Genomic DNA, 20,020 nt, shown 5'->3' with positions numbered 1-20,020 from the left:
ACATCTTTATGTGCAAGTAAGGAGTTTTAATCAGTACTTTAACTCATATCTATTTTTTTTTCCTTTTTTTATGGTGAAAAGCGTGAGGCTATAAAATAATCACATGATAATTGATTTATTCAGGCATCAAGAATTCAGCCTGCACTGGTCTGTTGAAATCTGGCAATCTTATATAAGTTTTTTTAAGTCTGAGTTGTTTGAGCCTTATGGTACATTGATGTATATCACCAGGGGTGTGCACTTCCATGCTCCATTTGTGACTCTTCAGATGAAGGTCAAGCTTCTGAAAAAATAGGGTCATATATTGTAGTTAAACCATTCTTGTAATGTCGGATATTCTTCACTTTACAGTAGGTTGTATTGCAACAATGGGGTTCCCTCTTGGGTGCAAATGAAATAGAGATCTTAAGTTACTGAATTTCTGCTGTCTAACTAAAAATTTCAGTTGACAGAGATTCGAATGTAGTAATAGCTACAATAACACATGTATCAGGAATTATTAGTTTGTTAATTCGTGGCTACTGTGCAGGCAACAGTGGTGGAGAAGTATGATAGACCCTTGCCTAAGCTAAGGAATACAACATTAGAGTCTAGCAGATATGAGGAAAGGCCTGCTCCTTCTGGTACGCTGAATGTGTCTCAGATAAGAGAAATTATACTCCTGCATCAAGGCAGATCCGATGATCATAAAGGGTCTATGGATATCAATGGAATTGCTGAGTGGTTTCGAGTTGATGCTGCCCAGGTTCAGAGGATTCTGCAGTTCGTATCATTGCCCCCAGAAGACGCTAGTAAAAAGATGAAGTCATAACTGTATCATATTTTATAGTCATGGATAATTCAAAGAAATGAGTGAGTTCACACTTCCCGAGGGGGTTCGCTTTATACATCAATTTTGCAGCTGTAAGTTCGTCTGTCGTAATAATGACCTGACATCACGGTCCTGGAGGAAAAATGGCACTCATATTTACTTCAGAAACTGATCCTAATGATGTTTGTTGCAACAGGAGAGGACTTTCTTTTTGCTCACATATTCGAGAAGCTTAATTCTGCAAACAGCCTGATGATGTTAGTCCTCCACTTTGCGAGTATCCAACTAAATTGCTCATATTTTTTTTACTTCTGCATGGAATCGTTTTAAGCCACTACTTACCTAGTGGCTAGTTGAAACAAGAAATTACTCTAAGGCAGACCGTCTCAATGATTGGCTCCAGCACTATATAACCATAGTCTTATAGGGCAAATCAGTTACAAAGTATTTAACGGGGATCTAAAAGAGAAAAAGAACAAGAGCACAAGAGCTTCCATGAAACCTCCGATACTGTTGAGGCATGAGAAATTGTGAGACACCATAAAAGGAGCTCACTGTCTTGTACAGACGAAAAGAAAGACGGCATTCAACTGAATGGAACCTATAACACTCCCTCTCTTACAAGAAGTGTTAATTATGGCCCCACTTTTTACTTCCTTTGGGGCATCTTAAGATACAAACAGAAAAAGAATGACAAAAAATAAACAAAAGCTCAAAATTATCAGGCCCTTTCCAGTTGCCACCACGAGGAGAAAGTAAGAAAAAGTGCTCTGCATGCTTCAGGTCAATATGGACTCTAACCGGTCTGACGTATACTCATAAGCAACAAATGTTACAGCACCTGCAGGTGCAGCTTTAACAATTGAGGGGACAATCCCTTTGTAAAGTCCAGCCCAACCCTCCTCTATCAAGATCCGTCGGAGGCCATCATACATATTCCTGTAGGCACGAGGCTCCAGTCGAGCTCCATACCTTGGATGTCTTTGTAGTCCTTCAATCTGCAAGGTATATGGTTGCAACATTAACATTTGTCACAAACAATTTTCACTCACTTGCATCTGATTTCATTCTCTTTCCTATTAACAATGCTAAGAGACGTACCGAAAAAAAAGATTGTAAAACATGTAAAAGAACTAGCCCAAGTTGAATATGACAAGTTTTAGTCACTATATTGCACACATCTAACTTTGCCTATATGGGGTCGCAGAGATTTTTAATCATATTTATGGAAGGCATGTGAGTGTAGAAATAGTGAGATTGCAGGTCAAATTTTGAAAACTGATACCATAGGGGAAAGTTGTTAGGAGATGAAGGTAAAAGAAGCAGGCAGGAGGAGGAGGTTGATATTGCAGGTTCCAACTGGATCGTCAAAGATACATCAGAGAGCGTTTATAGAAAGAACTCTAATTTTAAGGCACTCGAAGAAGGAATTTGGAGAAGCTGGATCTTTTAATGGTTTCCGAATCCAAAACACACTTGAAACAGATTTTATTGGGTTTTGGCCTTTTGGGAAGAATGTGATTATGAAACAATAATTCTCAAAAAAAAAGTAGAAGACTTCAAAAAGACAATTGAACCAATAAAACATGTTTACGCCTCAAAACATATTTGGGGATAGCTGAAAATCTTGAAATAAAAAGAAAAATTAAGAAACTAGAAAATGGTTTGGAAAGATAACCTCCTATTTTCAACCACCCATTGTTTGATTTCTTTCCCCTGAAAAAAACACTGGACCCTGGAGAACAAGATAACTATCTTTTGCCTTTTAAAGAAATAACAGCATTTCCTGAATTTGTTTAAATCCAAAGAGCACTTAGAAGCCCACTTAGGGATAAAAGAAGACCTGTATAGGCTGTTCTTAAAATATTAGTAACCTTAACGCTTTTTGTTTTTTGGACTAAACCAAGATAGAGAATCAACTGAAAGCAAATTTACCTGGAACCTCTTCTTAACAACATCGAGAGGATGACAGACGGCTTTTGCACATGTCCCAGCACCTAAACCGCAGATAAAAAGCTGGAAGCTCGACACATGTTCATCACCATGGATAGTATTAGAAGATCTAAGATGATTCCAGGTCTACAAATATAAATCCGTATTGTCAGAGATCAAATTGAGAACACTTGCTGCATCCAACTGCAGCAAAAATTGGTGCCGAAAGCTTATTCTCACTGTTCGACAAATAAGAAGTTAACAATCAAATAAAACTTTAAGCATTACACTAAACTGTGTATAAGCTTTTGACAGAAAAATACATGTCTCAGCAATCTCCAAAATAGTGCTGCGACTTAGAAGGTCAGATTTTTCCCCAAAAAAAATAAACCAGTGTAAAATGTACAAACTGTTAGGGTGGTTAAAGTTCTTCTCAAGCTAAATAATTCAAGAATACAGTAGCTAAATAAAATCAGTCACTCTAATCCTCAGATCTGCTGAATTAAGGTGATTCAGGTATAGGACTTCCATAGATATGGAATTGGATTCATCTAACAACCTTGATGTCAATGCCCAGTTGGTGTCTACTTTATGCATCCACGGTCCAAAATTAGATTCATCAAATAACATTTACATCATTCCCAATGAGCTCCTACTAATGCATCTGGATTCATCTAACATTGATTTCGTGCCCAATTGGTGTCTCCAAATGCATATACTACTACTTCCGACCCAAAGTTTGTGTAGTTGACTCTTCAAACTAACTGGATTTCGGTACAATGTAATTTTAGATAAATTTATGCACATTTAGAACATCATAAACCTTCTGCATCATAATACTATTCATGTACTTCATTTTCTTCTATTTTGTCCTTTTTTTTGACCTAAGCCTAGCTTAACCTCTGGACAACAAATCTAGAAAAAACTTTAGGACATATGGAGTACCTTGTGTGTATTCAGTATTACAGGTAAAACCATCTCTGATAATTAACCCTTTAAAGTTATCTCGTCTACAAAGATTATCCCAAGTCAAAAATCTAATACAGTATACAACCACTTCAGTGCATTATCCTCGATTGCTAAAACTTGTCAACAATATCAAACATGGCAGTGAGAGACTCCATGAAGGGTAAGTGTTTACCATCATCCAGCGTTTGAATGTATCATAAGTCCCAAATTGCAAACCAGCATAAGGAACAATCTCAACAAGAGTAGGTGTCAATCCAGAATATAGTCCTCGAATGCCACGAGTTCTAAATATATCAACAAATGCAGCCCTCATGTTCGGATAAACCTGTTAGCATACCACATGAGTCCCACGAAACCTAGTTAACATGACTGCAGAAATAGGATACAAAATGGTAATAAATTGTAATACAACAGACGTTGGAGTGTTATATCTCATTGGCTTTTCATCCTTGAAAAAAAAACACTAATGTGAATTTGTGAACATTACTTTTATCATCTATGATCCAGCTATGCAATTTCTAGTAAACCCATTAAGTTAACGCAAATGATGAATGAATAGGCAATTCACCAACCAACCAACCATGGTTGAAGTGCAAATTCAATACTTACATCAAGTAGGCTGAACATCGTGTTAAATTGTAATCACCAAAAAGCCAGTGGGGAAACAACGAAGACAATGGCACTGCATACTTTTAAATCACGTAAAGCAGTTATTGCATAATGGATTATGTATATTCAAACGTCCAATTTCAACGTATTCAAATAATGGTGTTAAACACATTCAGATGGATGGTAAGTTTGTGTGCGTGTATCCAACATGCATGCCTTGAAAACCGAGGGCCACAATCAACACCTATGGTGCTCGGACTCTTCAAATATGCCAGGGGGCGCATGTAGGATTCTCCAAAAGTAGTATATTTTTGAAGAATCCGACACCGGTGCAGCATCGAAAGTGAATAGCCCACGCAACTTAGATCGACACTGTCCATTCAAGACTAGTAGAGTGTTTGGATGGGCTTTTTTTAAGTAACTTAAAAGCTAAAAATCAAAAGCTACCTACTCTTGGATTTTAGCCTTTTTTTTTAAAAAAAAAATAAAATTTAATACTAAAGTTAATTGCTTAAAAGCACTTTTTGCCTTTGTCAAACACCTCCAAAATTTAAAAAGTACTTAAAAGCCAAAATCACTTAAAAATAAGCCAATCCAAACACCCTCTAGATTTTTATTCGGTTGTTTCTTTGACATGACAGTGACCAATCAATCAACCACCAAGTCTATAACTAGAGGTGAAGGGGAAATTTTCAATCTTATCCCTTTTTACAGATATAAGTTTGTCAAATTTACCCAATACAAACATGATTTGCATTGCAAGAGACCTGGTTCCACATATGTCAGCAAAGTTCGTACCACATGCAACAAAGGTTATACTATAGTCACATATCATAGAGAAGTTATGCGTACCTTTGGCTCTCCTTGAGAAGCTAAAATGGTTCTCAAAAGATCAAACGGATAAGAACCAACGGTAGCTGCACAGCCTGCTAACGCTCCACTGACGTAAGAAAGATAAGGGCTCAAGTTAACGTGATCCTCTGCATCATAGAAAAGAATCCCTTCAGACATTGACGATTAAATAGCTTTACTTAAAGGCATCTTTGAACAGCTAAATATGTAAATCGGCTTTCCGAACCGAACATAGACTAGATAAAACTTCTTTACATAGCTTCTAAAAGCACACATGGTGCAAAAGCTGTACAACTTGTGACAGAGGAGAAAAGGGAAGAACTATGAATAAAATCCAACTAAATCTACCCGAGCAGGTCACACTACGATACAGACCTGAATTTGAAGAGCCACTAGCAAAAGTTTTTAATTTGTGCAACACCGCAAATTGTATTGCAGTGTATGGCATAACCATCAGTAAAGCAGGAACGTTACCCCGCCAAAATCCCTGTCATGTGAGCAAAGGAAACAGAATAAATTTGAGAAAACTGCACATAATTGCAAAGTATACCATCATCAAAATCCTCAAAACTAATAAGTAGAAACGTCTCCTGCTCCCCATGTACAAACAAGTAAACTTCAATTATCATAAAATTTAATTATCTTCCGAGACATACCCAGTGTATTCCCACAAAGGTAAGACAAGAAGGACGAAATTGTCGAACACAGAAACACCACCACCACAACAACAACAACAAACCCAGTGTATTCCCACCTAGTGGGGTCTGGGGGGGTAAGATGTACGCAGTCCATACCTCTACCTCTGATGAAGTAGAAAGGCTGTTTCCGATAGACCTCCGGCTCAAGACACGAGATACCACACAAATACATAGTAAAGCACAGAAGCAGATTACATAACATAAATACGGCACCCATAAGTAATATAAAACAGAGGAAAGCAGAGGAAAGCACACAGATTCGTAATAAAACATGGAACACGGAAGACTAAATCATAACAGGAATAAAACCCCCACCAAGTAATTCCCTACACTAGCGACCCAAACTGGCCCTAATCCTCTGCCGAAATTCGCGCCCTCCAGACCTTCCTATCTAGGGTCATGTCCTCGGTGAGCTGTAACTGTTCCATGTCCCGCCTAATCACCTCGCCCCAGTACTTCTTCGGCCTACCCCTACCCCGCCTAAAACCATCCAACGCTAGCCTCTCACACCTACGGACCGGGGCATCCATGCCCCTCCTCTTCACGTGTCCGAACCATCTCAATCGTGCTTCCCGCATCTTGCATTACACTGAAGTCACACCAACCTTCTCCTGGATAGTCTCATTCCGAACTCTATCCCCTTTAGTCGGTCCACACATCCAGCGCAACATCAGCATTTCTGCCACCTTCATTTTTTGGATGTGGGAGTTCTTAATTGGCCAACACTCCGCTCCATACAACAAGGCCGGACGGACTACCACCCTGTAGAATTTGCCTTTAAGCTTGGGCGGCACCTTCTCATCACACAGCACCCCCGACGCGAGTTTCCACTTCATCCATCCCGCCCCAATACGGTGCGAGACATCCTCATCAATCTCACCGTTACTCTGGATTACGGACCCAAGATACTTGAACTTATCCCTCTTACATACCTCCTGTGCTTCCAGCTTCACTACTACCTCATTCTCCCGCCTCACGTCATTAAACTTGCATTCCACATACTCTGTCTTGCTTCTGCTCACCCTGAACCCTTTAGACTCAAGAGTTTGCCTCCACACCTCTAATTTGCCATTCACACCCCCTCGAGTCTCATCTATCAGAACTACATCGTCTGCAAAAAGCATACACCACGGCACCTCCCCTTGAATGCGCCGCATCAACACATCCATCACCAACGCAAACAAAAAGGGACTAAGAGTAGATCCCTAATGCAATCCTGTCAGGACAGTGAAATGCTCTGAGTCTCCTCCCGCCGTCCTCACCTGAGTTTTCGCTCCATCATACATATCCTTAATTACTCTGGTATATGCCAGCGGTACTCCACTCACCTCCAAGCATCTCCAAAGCACCTCCCTGGGGACTTTGTCGTATGCCTTCTCCAGATCGATAAACACCATGTGCAGATCCTTCTTCCGCTCCCTATACTGCTCCACCAACCTCCGTACCAGGTGGATTGCCTCCGTCGTCGAGCGGCCGGGCATAAATCCGAACTGGTTTTCCGAAATAGACACTATCCGTCTCAGCCTCACCAAACTTTAATTATCTTTTGAGACACACATGGATTAACACCATAAATATAGAACATGGACAGAAAAGAATCAGTAACCACACCATTATTTGGGTAATCGCAGTTTGCTATAACGTGCATCAATTGGAAAGAGAGTTATTTTGGAAGGAAGGAGTCACAATCTTGAACCCAACAATTAGACAAAACCCCACCATTGCAACACCGCAATGTTTCCATCAACTGAGTAGAAAAATGACATGTGTACCAAGTAAAGAATATGACCGCGCAAAGAATTTTAATAACAAGAAGTCATAGAGGACATTCCTAGTTTTTCAAGAACTAAATATTTTTCAAGCAACAGAAAAGTAGATTTTCAAATTTGTTTGAGTGCAAAGTAAATAAACAAAGCATAATAAGTAATATATCCAAGAGTCAAGAAAAGTTTGACAGTCTATGAATATACATGCATCAAATAATTATTAGATTCCTAAAAAGTACTCAATATGATAGGGAATGTACCGGTAAACCTTCTTCTCTGAGTATGTCTTTACTGGCTTGCAGCATCCCCGTATATTTTGAATTGCCATACACAGTTCTTGTAAGCAAGGCCCACTGAGTAGTGGGTTCCAGTTGAACCTGTAAAAAGATTAGAAACAAAAACATCAGCTCTTATGTACTTTTTTTAATAAGGATCTCTTTGTGTACAATTGTACTTGATATACAGAGAAGATCAAGGCAATTTTCATGTTATTGGTTATCCCAATTAGGAGGCCTGATGAAAATGAAGCAGTGACGAAAAATTGTCAAAGGAGAATGTGAAAACTGGTTTCAGCTCCATAGAGACTTAATATCAACTACTCTTTTATGGAGGGGAGTTAGTCGAAGAATATAATTTTCAAACAAAATGAGATTTTTATAAACTAAATGAGGGTTTTCGCTGTTTAAGGCCTCTACATGTAAAAGTGTAAGCGTGGAGCTCAATTAGTGGAATGTTTGAGGGTTCTCCACTGCACATAAACGCAAATCATCCAACAGCAAGAATTAGAGATTCAACAAATTATCAGGCCAAGGCTGAAAAAGTAGGTTATCTCTACAATCACACATATTCCTGAAGTAACAAAACTAAAGTTTACAAATTAAAAATGTCAAACTGTTGTTCTGCCTGCCATTTATAGAGAAGTCAAAGCATCATTGTTGTAACAAGGATAACACTCGTGAGAGAACCTGAAAAGGCCAATGTACAGGACTAGTTCTAATGGGCTGAACCAATTGTATAACCATGCACTCTCCCCAACTGCTTTATTTTTGAAACTGGTTAATAATAAAAGCAGTTAGGAATATCCATTATTAACAAAGACAGAAAGATGCCTCATCCTTTTAAGACTACTGGTCATCTTGACCATAAATCTGATCACGTTTTCAGGCAATACTATGCTATTACCAGTATTTGTATAAATGCTAAGTACAACAACAATACAGCACCTCGAACATGGTAGGATGCAGTAAACATATAGAAGAATGTATTACCTGGAATCTGATTTTAATAACATCAAGAGGTGACGTTACGGTCCTGGATATACCCCCAGAAATTGCACCAGCCGTAGCATCTATAAAAGCTCTTTTAAGCTGCCCCGTCTCTTCCATCTCCCCTAATAGCCACAACAACTATCTGCAAACCCAAAAAGAAACACCCTTGTGTTCAAACGTCAAAAAAAAAAATCCTCATTTAGCTCCCACTAAAACCCCAAGAGTTTCAAACTTTCAAAAAAAATCCCAATTTAGCTCAAGTCACACCCAAAAGCCACCATAGCTAAAGAAACCACAAATAGCAATATGGGTGATTTACATATTCCATAACATTCACATGTATCTAAAGCTATTAAGGGAAACAAAACATGAATAGGGTCAAAACAAATCACACATGGATAAATTGGGAGATAATTTCTAAGATTTCAAAACGCCTAATTTACCTTAAAATGACAAAATATGTGATAATGGAAGCAAGTGGGTCTCAATAAAAAGTTGAATTAGTACTAGTTTGTGCTTAAGAAATAGTTTATATATGGATTTCTAATAGAGAATGGAAACACTGACATCTAGGAATAAGAAATAATACCTGAGAGGAGTAAAATGGGAGAGGAAGAGAAGAGTCATCATTGAAAATTTCAGAGCTCAAATTCAAAAAAAGTATTATTGCAACCACTAAATATATATATTATTATACCCCACTAATAATCCACCAAAACTGAAAGAGGGAATTTGTCGCTGCAAAAAGCAATACAATACGGGGTGGGGAAGCAGCGACCCGGGAAACTTCTTGGAATGAACACGAAGAAGAAGTTTTCCCGGGGTGGTGGGCGGGCGTAGGTGGTGGGGTAGGGATGCAAAAGGCTTAAAGTTGGATTTAATGGCGGTGATGTTTAGATGAAAAGGGAATGGAAAAAGAGAGGGAGGGAGAGGAAGAAGAAAATATTCTCTTTTCTTTTTTCCCTTTTCTAAATTATTATTCACTTTAATTTTATTTACTTAAGTCCTTTCATTATTTAATTAAGAGTATTTAATTTTCAATTAATTCAAATATTTAATATTGATCCTTAAGAGTTTGAAATTAAACAAAGGTGGAATATCTCTGATCTCTAATATCTAATTTTTAATTTCTATCTCTAATCTTTAATCGCTATATCTAATCTATAATTTTATTTACTTAAGTCCTTTCATTATTTAATTGTGAGCATTCAATTTTCAATTAATTTAAATATTTAATATTGATCCTTAAGAGTTTGAAATTGAACGATTATGAATATCTATAATCTATATCTATATTTATAATATATAATCTATAATCTATATTAACTTTAAAAATAAGAAAGATTATAAATATAAAAAATTAAAAAATATCGTACTACAAATATGATTAAAATCAATGCGCCTCTCTTACCCTCTAGCAGCAAGAAAAAGAGTTATTGTATGTTAGGCGCACAAGTAACGATTCATTAACCAATTAGAACTTTTGGTAGTAAAATATATATTACAATAAAATATAGGTTATTTTTATATTATTATATTAAAGTGTGAAAGGTCTTTGAGAAGTGATTTGAACTTTTGGCACTTCATTAAAAATCTTTGCAAACGACAAAATCGTCTAATTTTAAATAATCAAAGGTAACACGTGCGGATACGTGAGATTAAACTAGTATATTAAAAGTGTAAAGAGCTTTATAAATACTGTTTGAATATTTTGTCCTTCATTAAAACTTTTCTTGATATATAAAATTATCTTTAAAATTATTATTCACTTTTTTAAAACTATAAGTCCTTTTTACCAAATCAGCACTTTTTGTTGGTGTAAAAAGAAATGCTTTTTCATACTTTTTCTTTATTTGAATTAGTTTAGGGTTAGGTTCGTAATATAAGCAGTTTTGTTGTACTATTTTTTCCTACAAAGTACAATAATAAACGATACCTTCTGGCTCCTGTAGACGAAAGAAGGGACTCTTCTCGATAGCGAGAATGTTTATGATTGATAGTAAATTGGAATCAACTTTCTCTTGCGTTATTATCAAATGGATTCGTATTTATATTTGTACAGATACACAAGCACTTCGAGTGAACTGATGGGACTTACAGATCTTATGGGATGAAACTATATGTCTATTTTTAATATTAGAAGAATTAATGTCGGTAAAATCATATTTTTGAATATTTATAACCAACAAATTATAAAATATGATTAGTTTTTTCGTATATTCACTGATTTTATTTCTGAAAATTCAAAGAGTTTGTGCTTATTTTATTGTGGATTGAAATTCAAGCTAGATTGAGTTGAAGAAATATCAGTTTAAAGTCCAAGCAATGAGTGTCGAAAAACTCTCTTTTGTTCTCCTTGTTGATTTCACAAATGGGCCTCAACAGGACAAAAACAACGAGAGTCTGATCAAGATTGCGCATCTTGTATCCAATCATGACAAAAGGTCTAATGCACATTATGTTAAAAAACTTTCAATGAAATTATTCAATGTGAAACTCATGTTTTTGCTACTTTCATGACTTTGGAATAGATCTTCAAGAAAACGAAAGAGTTTAAGAAAGAAATATTTGAGAAAGTTCAATTTGAACTAAATCAATCTGGACTTTATATCTATAATGCTACTGTTAAACTAACTTGTTGATGTCTAGCCATGATTACTTCTCTTGCCATAGCCAAAAAACTCAGATGGAAGCTGCCAACCAAGCAAGGTACATACCATACTTTAATAAGGAAGAAATTGCACATAATATGCATCAAAAGAGCTAATATTATGCAAAATATTAAGTAAACCTTGTTTGGTAATGAAATAAATAAATAAAAATGAAATTCACTAATTTTGATTTCGAAAATTCGATGCTTTTTTTTTTTCTTTCATTTTTCCTTTTATAAGATCGAATGGTAATGCATATGTTGGATTCATTATAGAACTCTATAGAGATAAGCATCATTACACCAAAAAATTGATGCTTTTGTACTTAATTTATTGCGAATTGAAATTCATGATAGGTTGAGTTGGAAGGTAAATGAAATGAGACAACAAAAAATTACAAATTTCCACTTCTTTTGTGATGCATGTACATTGTGAATTTTTTTATTGAACTTGTTTTTAGATTGACTTTTGAGTTTTAAGCATTTGATAAACCACGCCAATCACGATAGCATCAGAACAAAAACATTGACACTTGAAGAGCTAGAGAAGAAAAAAGAAAAAAGAAAAAAGAAAAGAGGAAAAAAAAGGTTACAATACTTTTTTATTGGTTCTATTATGATAGATGATTCAATTACACTACTGAAATTCGAGAATATTTTTGGTATGAATTTCAAAAAGTTGAAACACTTTAATTGTCTTTTTGATCATTAACTCTAATATGATATTATAAAATTTATTATTGCTTTTACTATAATATATGTGCTTTCTGAGCTTTTCTGACTTGAAATGCTTAAGCTAGAAAAAAACTCACAAAGGAATGGTGGAAAGGTGAACCTGGAGGATTTTGCTATTCCAGAAACACCTCTTAGACAGAAAAAGAAATTCTCCCGTAAAATGACAATGACTTTTAATCTCAGTATTGTAGAGAAATCGTGAGTTTTACTTCGTATGATTTTTAAATTTTATTTGATTAATATTTACTAATTTAAAAGTCTTATCAATAATTAATAATAGAAATTTTTATTTGATGCTAATTTTATTTTTATTTTATTTTTGTATTTTTTGAATTCATCTTGTTAGTTCAAAGAAAGTTGGCAAAGTATATAGATCATTTAAAATTTATTATTCTTTCAACCTATCTCTAATTGTTGATGTTACTAAAAATATATGTTCAATAATATTAGATCATTGAAAAATCATTGCATCTTTTACTGTTGATGATAAATAATAGTTATTATCCAAAATATTTTTTAAAGTATTAATTTATTATATTCAAAGGTGATATAGTGAAACTATTCCTATTATTTATTATTTCTTGGTGTGTGTGTCAAGTTAATAGTGAATAAATATTGTTGAATGAAGAAGTATTTGAAAAATAAATTTTATACTCAATATTAAAGGATAAACGTGCAACGCACGTTCCAATAGATTAGTATTTAAAAAAATTCTAACAGCCAAAGAAGCAACTCCTCCTTCCTAATAATCCTAGTGTCCACCATATTTCCTGACCTTCCCCTGAAATTGCCATAAATGACAATTTAGCTTATAAGCAACATTTTTGAATAAAAGTTTGCATAGTATTAGTGATAATATAGTAAAATTTCGATGCATAAAATTTATTACTTATTTAATTATAATATCAGTGATGTATGGTAGAATATCAGTGCATAAGAATTCATTATTTATTTAATATTATGAAATATAAAGTAAGAACAAGAAAAATGGAGAGAAAGAGAGACCAATTCTTATTTCCCCTGAGGAATTCTTGAGGAATTTATTATAATGAAGGAAAATCCTTTTATTTATAACGAAAAATTAACTTTGTCCAAAAATTTGAGATTTCTAACTTTTTCATAAATAAACATTCACTATATATATATGATAATACATTTATAATACTCCCCCTGAATGTCCAATTGATAGGTAATGTGTCTCGTTAAAATCTTAAAAGAAAAAAATCAGTGAAAAAAAATCCAGTGAAGAAAAAAAAGTACACATCTTTAATAGTACACATATAGGTTGCCTTATTAAAAATCTTACAAGAAAAACACAGTGGGACAAAACCTCGTAAAGGAAAAAGAGTATAACACATATTAACTCCCAATAATGAGACCATTCTTGAACCTTTGCATTTCGATCTTGTGCACCATCTTCTTGAAAGTTGCAGTTGGAAGAGACTTGGTGAATAAGTCAGTCACATTGCCACTTGAACTAATTTGTTACACGTTAATATCATCATTCCTTTGGAGCTCATGTGTATAAAAAAACTTTGGCAAAATGTGCTTTATTCTATCTACTTTTATGAATCCTTCCTTATGTTGTGTTATGTATACTGCATTATCTTCATGTAAAATTGTGAGTACTTTGTCACATTTCAAATCATATTTTCTTGAAAGGGATGTATCATGGACCTCAACCACATCAATTCTCGTCTTGCTTTATGAATAACTATTATCTCAACATGGTTCGATGAAGTGGCTACAATAGACTGCTTTGTAGATCTCCAAGATATGGTAGTATCCCCCACATATGAACACATAGCCTATTTGAGACCGAGTTTATGCAGGTCAGATAAATACCCAGCATCAGCATAACCAACAAGATCAGGATTGTAATTTTTAGAACAAAACAAGCTCATATCGATAGTCCCTTTTAGGTACCGCAATATGTGTTTGATCCCTTTCAATGTCTCCTAGTATGAGTAGAATACACCTTGTTAACAAATTAACCGAAAAGGCTATATTAGGCCTTGTAGTATTTGCAAGATATATTAGTTTATCAATTACACTAAGATATGATACTTCGTAATTAATTCAATTCGGTATATTTATCATTTCAATAAATAATCTATTGCTATGAAAACACTCCAAGATTTTCAATAATTTTTAAGTTATAAATTTATACAATATAAGGATTAAAAATAAGTTTCCCAGAAACTTTTATATGCCTCAAACATTTTGAATCCTTAAAAAGTTTTTATATAAGTGATGTCAAGTGACAATATTTGGCATTTCATATGTGACATCTTTAAGTGTCTGGACTGCAAATCAACTAAGTTGTATGCTTACCAAGATGCACCCTTTCATATCACTTGGTAAATAATTCTACGTCAGCATGCTTAAATAAATGTAGAATTTAGATCCTCGTAATCTTTTACAATATTGAGTCAATATTGCATCAAAGATATTATCGATGATATATCCTTTTGTATCGGCTCACAATGTGACATAACATCTCATTACTTTATTATTTTCAAGTACCTGAACCTCACATAAAATTTTGTGAAGTGTTATTCCGTAGGCTCATTAATAGCACATTAGATTCTTATTATGATCATTTTCTCCTTATTCTTTTTAAGGATTATTTCATTTGGAACTGATTGATCTACCACGCTTTACATATACGTAGAATTTGTCTTTTAGGGACACACAATAGGTGCACTTGCAATTTAAATATGAGATTAAATATGAGTCAACAAATGTTTCGGACATTTGACTTGAATTATCTTTTAAATGAAGATCTGATGGTAATTCCTAACATACTTCATAGTTGCTTATAATCTCCCCCTTATATTAGGAAAACTAACATAAATTCTCTATCTTTTTTGAGGAATTCATCTTTGTGTATCATGGTATATACATTAATCGAATACCACACATCAAAACTATTAGATGAAAAATGTGTGGTTCCTGACCCTAAACCAACTTTGAGAGGGAATTAATCACAATTTATGAATTTGCTGCATATAAGTACTTTTGTATAAAGTATATCATATTTCAAACCAATATATGAAGCTTTGTTCTCATAACCAATGATTGAACTAATTTTTTGAAGGCATTTAATGTTAATCAACTTGGATATTTATCAATCTGAACATTATGCTCTTAACTCAATTTATATTGAGCAAACAATTTTATGGATGTCAAACTATAGGTTGACAATAAACGACATATGATCATCCTATATCAATGCATCTTAATATATATCACATGATAGGTGAATAGACCCGTATTTACCTTTTATACTTTCCAGATTTAAAGAATTCAATTCCAACATTAGTTGGTCCAACCAACTTATCATGACAACAAACAACATGGATAATTCTTGAAGAATCTTCTAATTCTTCATTACTTGTTCAATACTCAATAAGCACATCTCCGAAATGTCATAACTGTTCATGTCAACTTATGAAATTGTTGTACTAGTAAATTCCAAGTTTACTATGATATGTGATTTTTGCTTTAGTAAATTTCAGATTTACTATTACATGAATAAATTTTTTGAATTTACTACTTCAGGAGTAAATTTTAAAATAACTCCTTTCAATTATTCTACCTTCTCAATTATTCTGCCTCTTTCAGAGAAAATTGTGATACCATCATAATCAAATGCATGTTTGTATTAATAAGCTTTACTAAATACGACATGACCTGAACTAGGGCCTTGTCGTAATGGGCATCTCAAGTCCAACAAGGACCGGAGACCATCCCCGATACCCAATCCAACTAACCAACATATACCTTGAGTCAGATGAATTCTGATATTATAACAAGATAGAGTAATTTACAACTAAAAGACTTCAGAATAGGTCCATGACCATGACCATCCCAAACAAGTCAAACCAACCAATACCAACTAACAACCATAGCATAACCAAATCCATATCCATTTCATAACATACCCAAGTCCACAGTTTGTCCATACAAAGCCTCTAAAACGAACCAAAAATATCTAATCGGGGCATGGCCCCGACCATAGCCAAAAAACCAATATCCAAGTCTAAACCAATAAAGACAAAGAAACTCAAAGCAAGAAATGGAACCTTTCGAAGTATGGAAGCTCACCACTTCAAGTCAACATAAGTTGTCCCTAAATCTAAGTCATTGAGTAGGAGGTGTGATAGTATTACCAACACCTACATTGCATGGGGATACAACATTTGAAAATGGATAGCGGTTGGAGAACTAGCATGTAACTCAAGGATAAAGATAATATAATGCCAATAGTTCAAAACCAATTAATCAATGCATATAACCAATGCAATACATACATATATACCATGCTGGGGTAGGGAAAAAGTTCTTTGACATGGACCTTTGAAATCTTAACCTACGTTGTGTAGCTTAGCTGTCATATTAATAACACCCATGGGCTATATGCGCCCCAGTTCTCACCCCCTGGTCGGACCTTAGTTCGTGTAGCTGCACAAATCGGAGAATAATCTTACGTATACGCATTGGGGACTCAAACCTCCTACTCATATACTAAGTAACTTGGTCACTCGATCACGTAGTATGATATGAGGGACTCAAACCTCCCAAACCATATATTATGGAGACTTAAACCTCCCGGTCATAGTAAGAAAGAGGACTCGAACCTCAGGCTATTTTGATCCCCCGTCAGCAAACAAGATTTCCAGTGTTGATCCCTCCGGGACCTCCACCTTCACAACTCAACTACACAATCCTCTTTAAAGCCTAATTTAAAACCATCATTTCACATACACAACCATTAAGCCAATTACTTACCAAGGCACTTCATTGGTATCGTCATACCAGCACCACTTGCAAGCGTGTAACATGCCATTACCATTATCAATCAACCAACCATTTATTTCACTTTGGGACTCAAACCCATTGTCTAACAAAGACACAAATTCAATTCAAAGTTTAGGGACTTGAACCCATTATCTAATAAAGACATAAATCAATTTAATGTTTAGGTACTCAAACCCTTTTAGCCAATTAAACCATCAAGGTTACCATTTAAATCATTACATGGCCAAAAAGGCCTTACCAAAATCATTTACCAACCATTCATATTCATTAGGCCAATGCCTTAGTTCAAAACACCATTTAACATGTGACTAGTTTATTCTCTTAGACATTTTCATAAATACTTTGAGGGCATACCATTACCAAGACCAAAACCAAAGTAAAAACCATCAAGTTTAGGGTGAACCATTACCTAATTGTTAAACCAGAATTACCAAGCACCCACATGTGCAAAACCATCCTTAAAACATGTATAAATACAATTAAAACTAAGAGTAAACAATACTCAACAATATGCAACAAAACCCTCAACATTACTTTTCAAAACCACTATTAATGAATCATAAACGATGTTTAAAACACATAATATTTAAGAGCTAACAATGAGGAAGAGTCACATTCCTTATTCACGAAGATTCATGGAAAGGACTTGACTCTTGAGCCTTTAGATGAACACCTTGTAGAAACTTAGCCTAATCTTTAAGAGAGAGTTTAGAGAGGATTTTTTAGAGTATTTTGATCTTTCAAAGTGTGTTATGAGAGGGCACAATGTGTTATAAGATATGGGGTCTTAAGGGTTTTGGGGTGGGAAATATCCAAAATACCCTCAGCTTAAAAGCTAAAAAATGGTGCGCAGGAGGGTACGACCATACCACCAAAACTGTACCCATAACATACAAGTGGTACCCACTACTCGTACCTTAGGCAACAACTTGGAACCCAACACTGTCCAACATACAACCACAAGGGCCAACTCATATTCATAACATACGATTGGTATCCGTAAACTATACCCTAGGCATAATCATCTAGACTAGACATAGGACATCATACGGTTTGTCACTATACTTTTCATACCCTAACATACGACTAGTATGATTCCCTCTCCTACCTTGGATAGTAAACAACCAAACCATACTGATTATTATAAGAGTTGAGGACCCTAAACCATACCCATATCATACGATAAGTATCCTAAAGTCCTATGATATACAGAATCTCAAAATCAAGAAATTTTCTAAGGGTCAAAACTAGGGTGTTTCAGTTCTCTCCCACTTGTATCATTCGTCCTCGAATAACGATTAAAGAGAGCACAAGCATAATTTAACATAATATTATCCATCAAACATTTCTTTTACCAAGTTAAAAAACAAAGAACTAAAACAAAAGTATTGAGAACATCACATACCTCAAGCACGGATTTCTGAAATGGGGAACAAATGCAGATACTTGGACTTCATGACCTCTTTTGCTTCCTAAGTAGTTTCCTCAAACTTTTGGTTTCACCATAGAACCTTTACCAAAGACACGTCTTTCGTTTGTAATAGGCGAACTTGCTGATCTAAGATCTCAAGCAAGACTACCTCATAAGATGAGGAATCCAAAGTACCCTACCCTTTTAAAAAAACAATCGATGAAGGATCCCCTACACACTTTCTCAACATAGAGACATGGAAAATAGGATGAATAAAGCTCAAAGTATAAGGCAACTCCAACTCATAAGAAACATTGCCAACCCTCTCCAAAACCAAGTACAGACCAATATAGCGAGGACTTAACTTCCCCTTCTTACCAAATATTATTACTTCCTTTATGGGAGACACCTTCAAGAACATCCAATCTCCAACCTCAAACTCTAAGTTCCTTTACCTCACATCTATATAGGGCTTTTGGTGACTTTGGCCGGTCCTAAATCTATCTTGAATTACCTTCACCTTCAGTCCCCAACCTATAAAATTAGTTACGAATACCATGCCTCACTAATTCAACCTTATAATTTCTAATAGACACTTCACTACGAGAGCCTGAGTTTATCTATATATTTCTTCCATACTTAAGCCTATTCAAAGCTAAAAGAGGTTAACTTAGGCCACGAGGCTCTATTCCTTACATCCCTCTAAAATACTACTCTGCCCCATTACTACAGTCAAACATCCCATCCCATCAATATTTTTAACTACTCGACACCACAATTGGTATATCTATGAATCACATCATTTAAGGCTACTTTATTATACTCGTTGTATGTTCTACCTCACCAATGATCCAGTAACCTCTAAAATCATCGCCTTGCAATCACTTATTAGGGGTATAGATATCTATGCTTCTAAACACTTAACACTTCATTTTCAATTCCTTAGAATACTAACATTACTCCTCTAATATCATATCCCTATACCTCGACATGTTTTAAACCTATAAAAAGAGTTCACAAGCTGTCCTCGAATCCATGTCACTAAGCAGGAGGTGTGATAGTATGACCAACACCTGTATCACATGAGGATACAATATTCGAAGATAGTTAGAGGCTAGAGAGCTAGCGTGTAACTCAAGAATAAGGATAATATAGTGCCAAACAGTTCAAAACTAATTAAGTAATGCATATAACCAATGCAATACATATATAAATATATATATACCGTGCCGGGGTAGGGAGCAAGGTTTTAACATGGACCATTGAAATCTTAACCTAGGTTGTGTAGCTTAGCTATCATGTTAATAAGACCTACGAGCTATATGGGCTCTAGTTCCCACCCCCTAGTCGGGCCCCAGTTTATCTAGCTACACAAATTGAAGAATAATCTTACGTATACACATGGGGGACTCAAACCTCCCACTCATATACTAAGGTGATTTGATCACCCAATCATGTAGTATGATATGGGGGACTCAAAATTCCACATCATATA

The 20,020-nt window shown here is 35.1% G+C and overlaps 2 protein-coding genes across 2 annotated transcripts in view; one reads left to right on the top strand and one right to left on the bottom strand.

The window, feature by feature from the left end:
- Positions 1 to 1,031, top strand: part of LOC107842790 — a gene marked incomplete in the record, with an annotated part of 12,701 nt that extends 11,670 nt beyond the window's left edge. The window contains 1 exon segment of the mRNA XM_047408291.1: positions 528 to 1,031. Within this exon segment, the coding sequence (XP_047264247.1) occupies positions 528 to 811 (284 nt within the window).
- Positions 1,032 to 1,302: 271 nt separating this feature from the next.
- Positions 1,303 to 9,906, bottom strand: LOC107842782 (mitochondrial thiamine diphosphate carrier 2). Its single transcript, XM_016686809.2, has 8 exons — positions 9,495 to 9,906; positions 8,906 to 9,047; positions 7,898 to 8,014; positions 5,549 to 5,660; positions 5,174 to 5,301; positions 3,885 to 4,037; positions 2,747 to 2,890; positions 1,303 to 1,809 (listed from the first exon to the last, which is right to left on the bottom strand). The coding sequence occupies exons 2-8, from the start codon at positions 9,020 to 9,022 to the stop codon at positions 1,591 to 1,593; spliced, it is 990 nt and encodes a 329-aa protein (XP_016542295.1). The 5' UTR covers positions 9,023 to 9,047; positions 9,495 to 9,906; the 3' UTR covers positions 1,303 to 1,590.
- Between the last annotated feature and the right edge of the window lie 10,114 nt (positions 9,907 to 20,020).

The sequence above is a fragment of the Capsicum annuum genome, chromosome 1 (assembly GCF_002878395.1).
Source record: "Capsicum annuum cultivar UCD-10X-F1 chromosome 1, UCD10Xv1.1, whole genome shotgun sequence".
NCBI classification, from domain to species: Eukaryota; Viridiplantae; Streptophyta; class Magnoliopsida; order Solanales; family Solanaceae; genus Capsicum; species Capsicum annuum.
The sequence above is the reverse complement of the archived record's forward strand: the minus strand, read 5'-3'. Positions and strand labels throughout refer to the sequence as shown.

Coding starts and splice junctions, on each gene's coding strand:
- LOC107842782 (XM_016686809.2), bottom strand. CDS start 9,022: ATGGAAGAGACGGGGCAGCTTAAAAGAGCTTTTATAGATGCTACGGCT. Junction 4,038..5,173: donor CTTCTCAAGGAGAGCCAAAG/GTACGCATAACT, acceptor GTATGCTAACAG/GTTTATCCGAACATGAGGGC. Junction 1,810..2,746: donor TTGTTAAGAAGAGGTTCCAG/GTAAATTTGCTT, acceptor TATACCTTGCAG/ATTGAAGGACTACAAAGACA.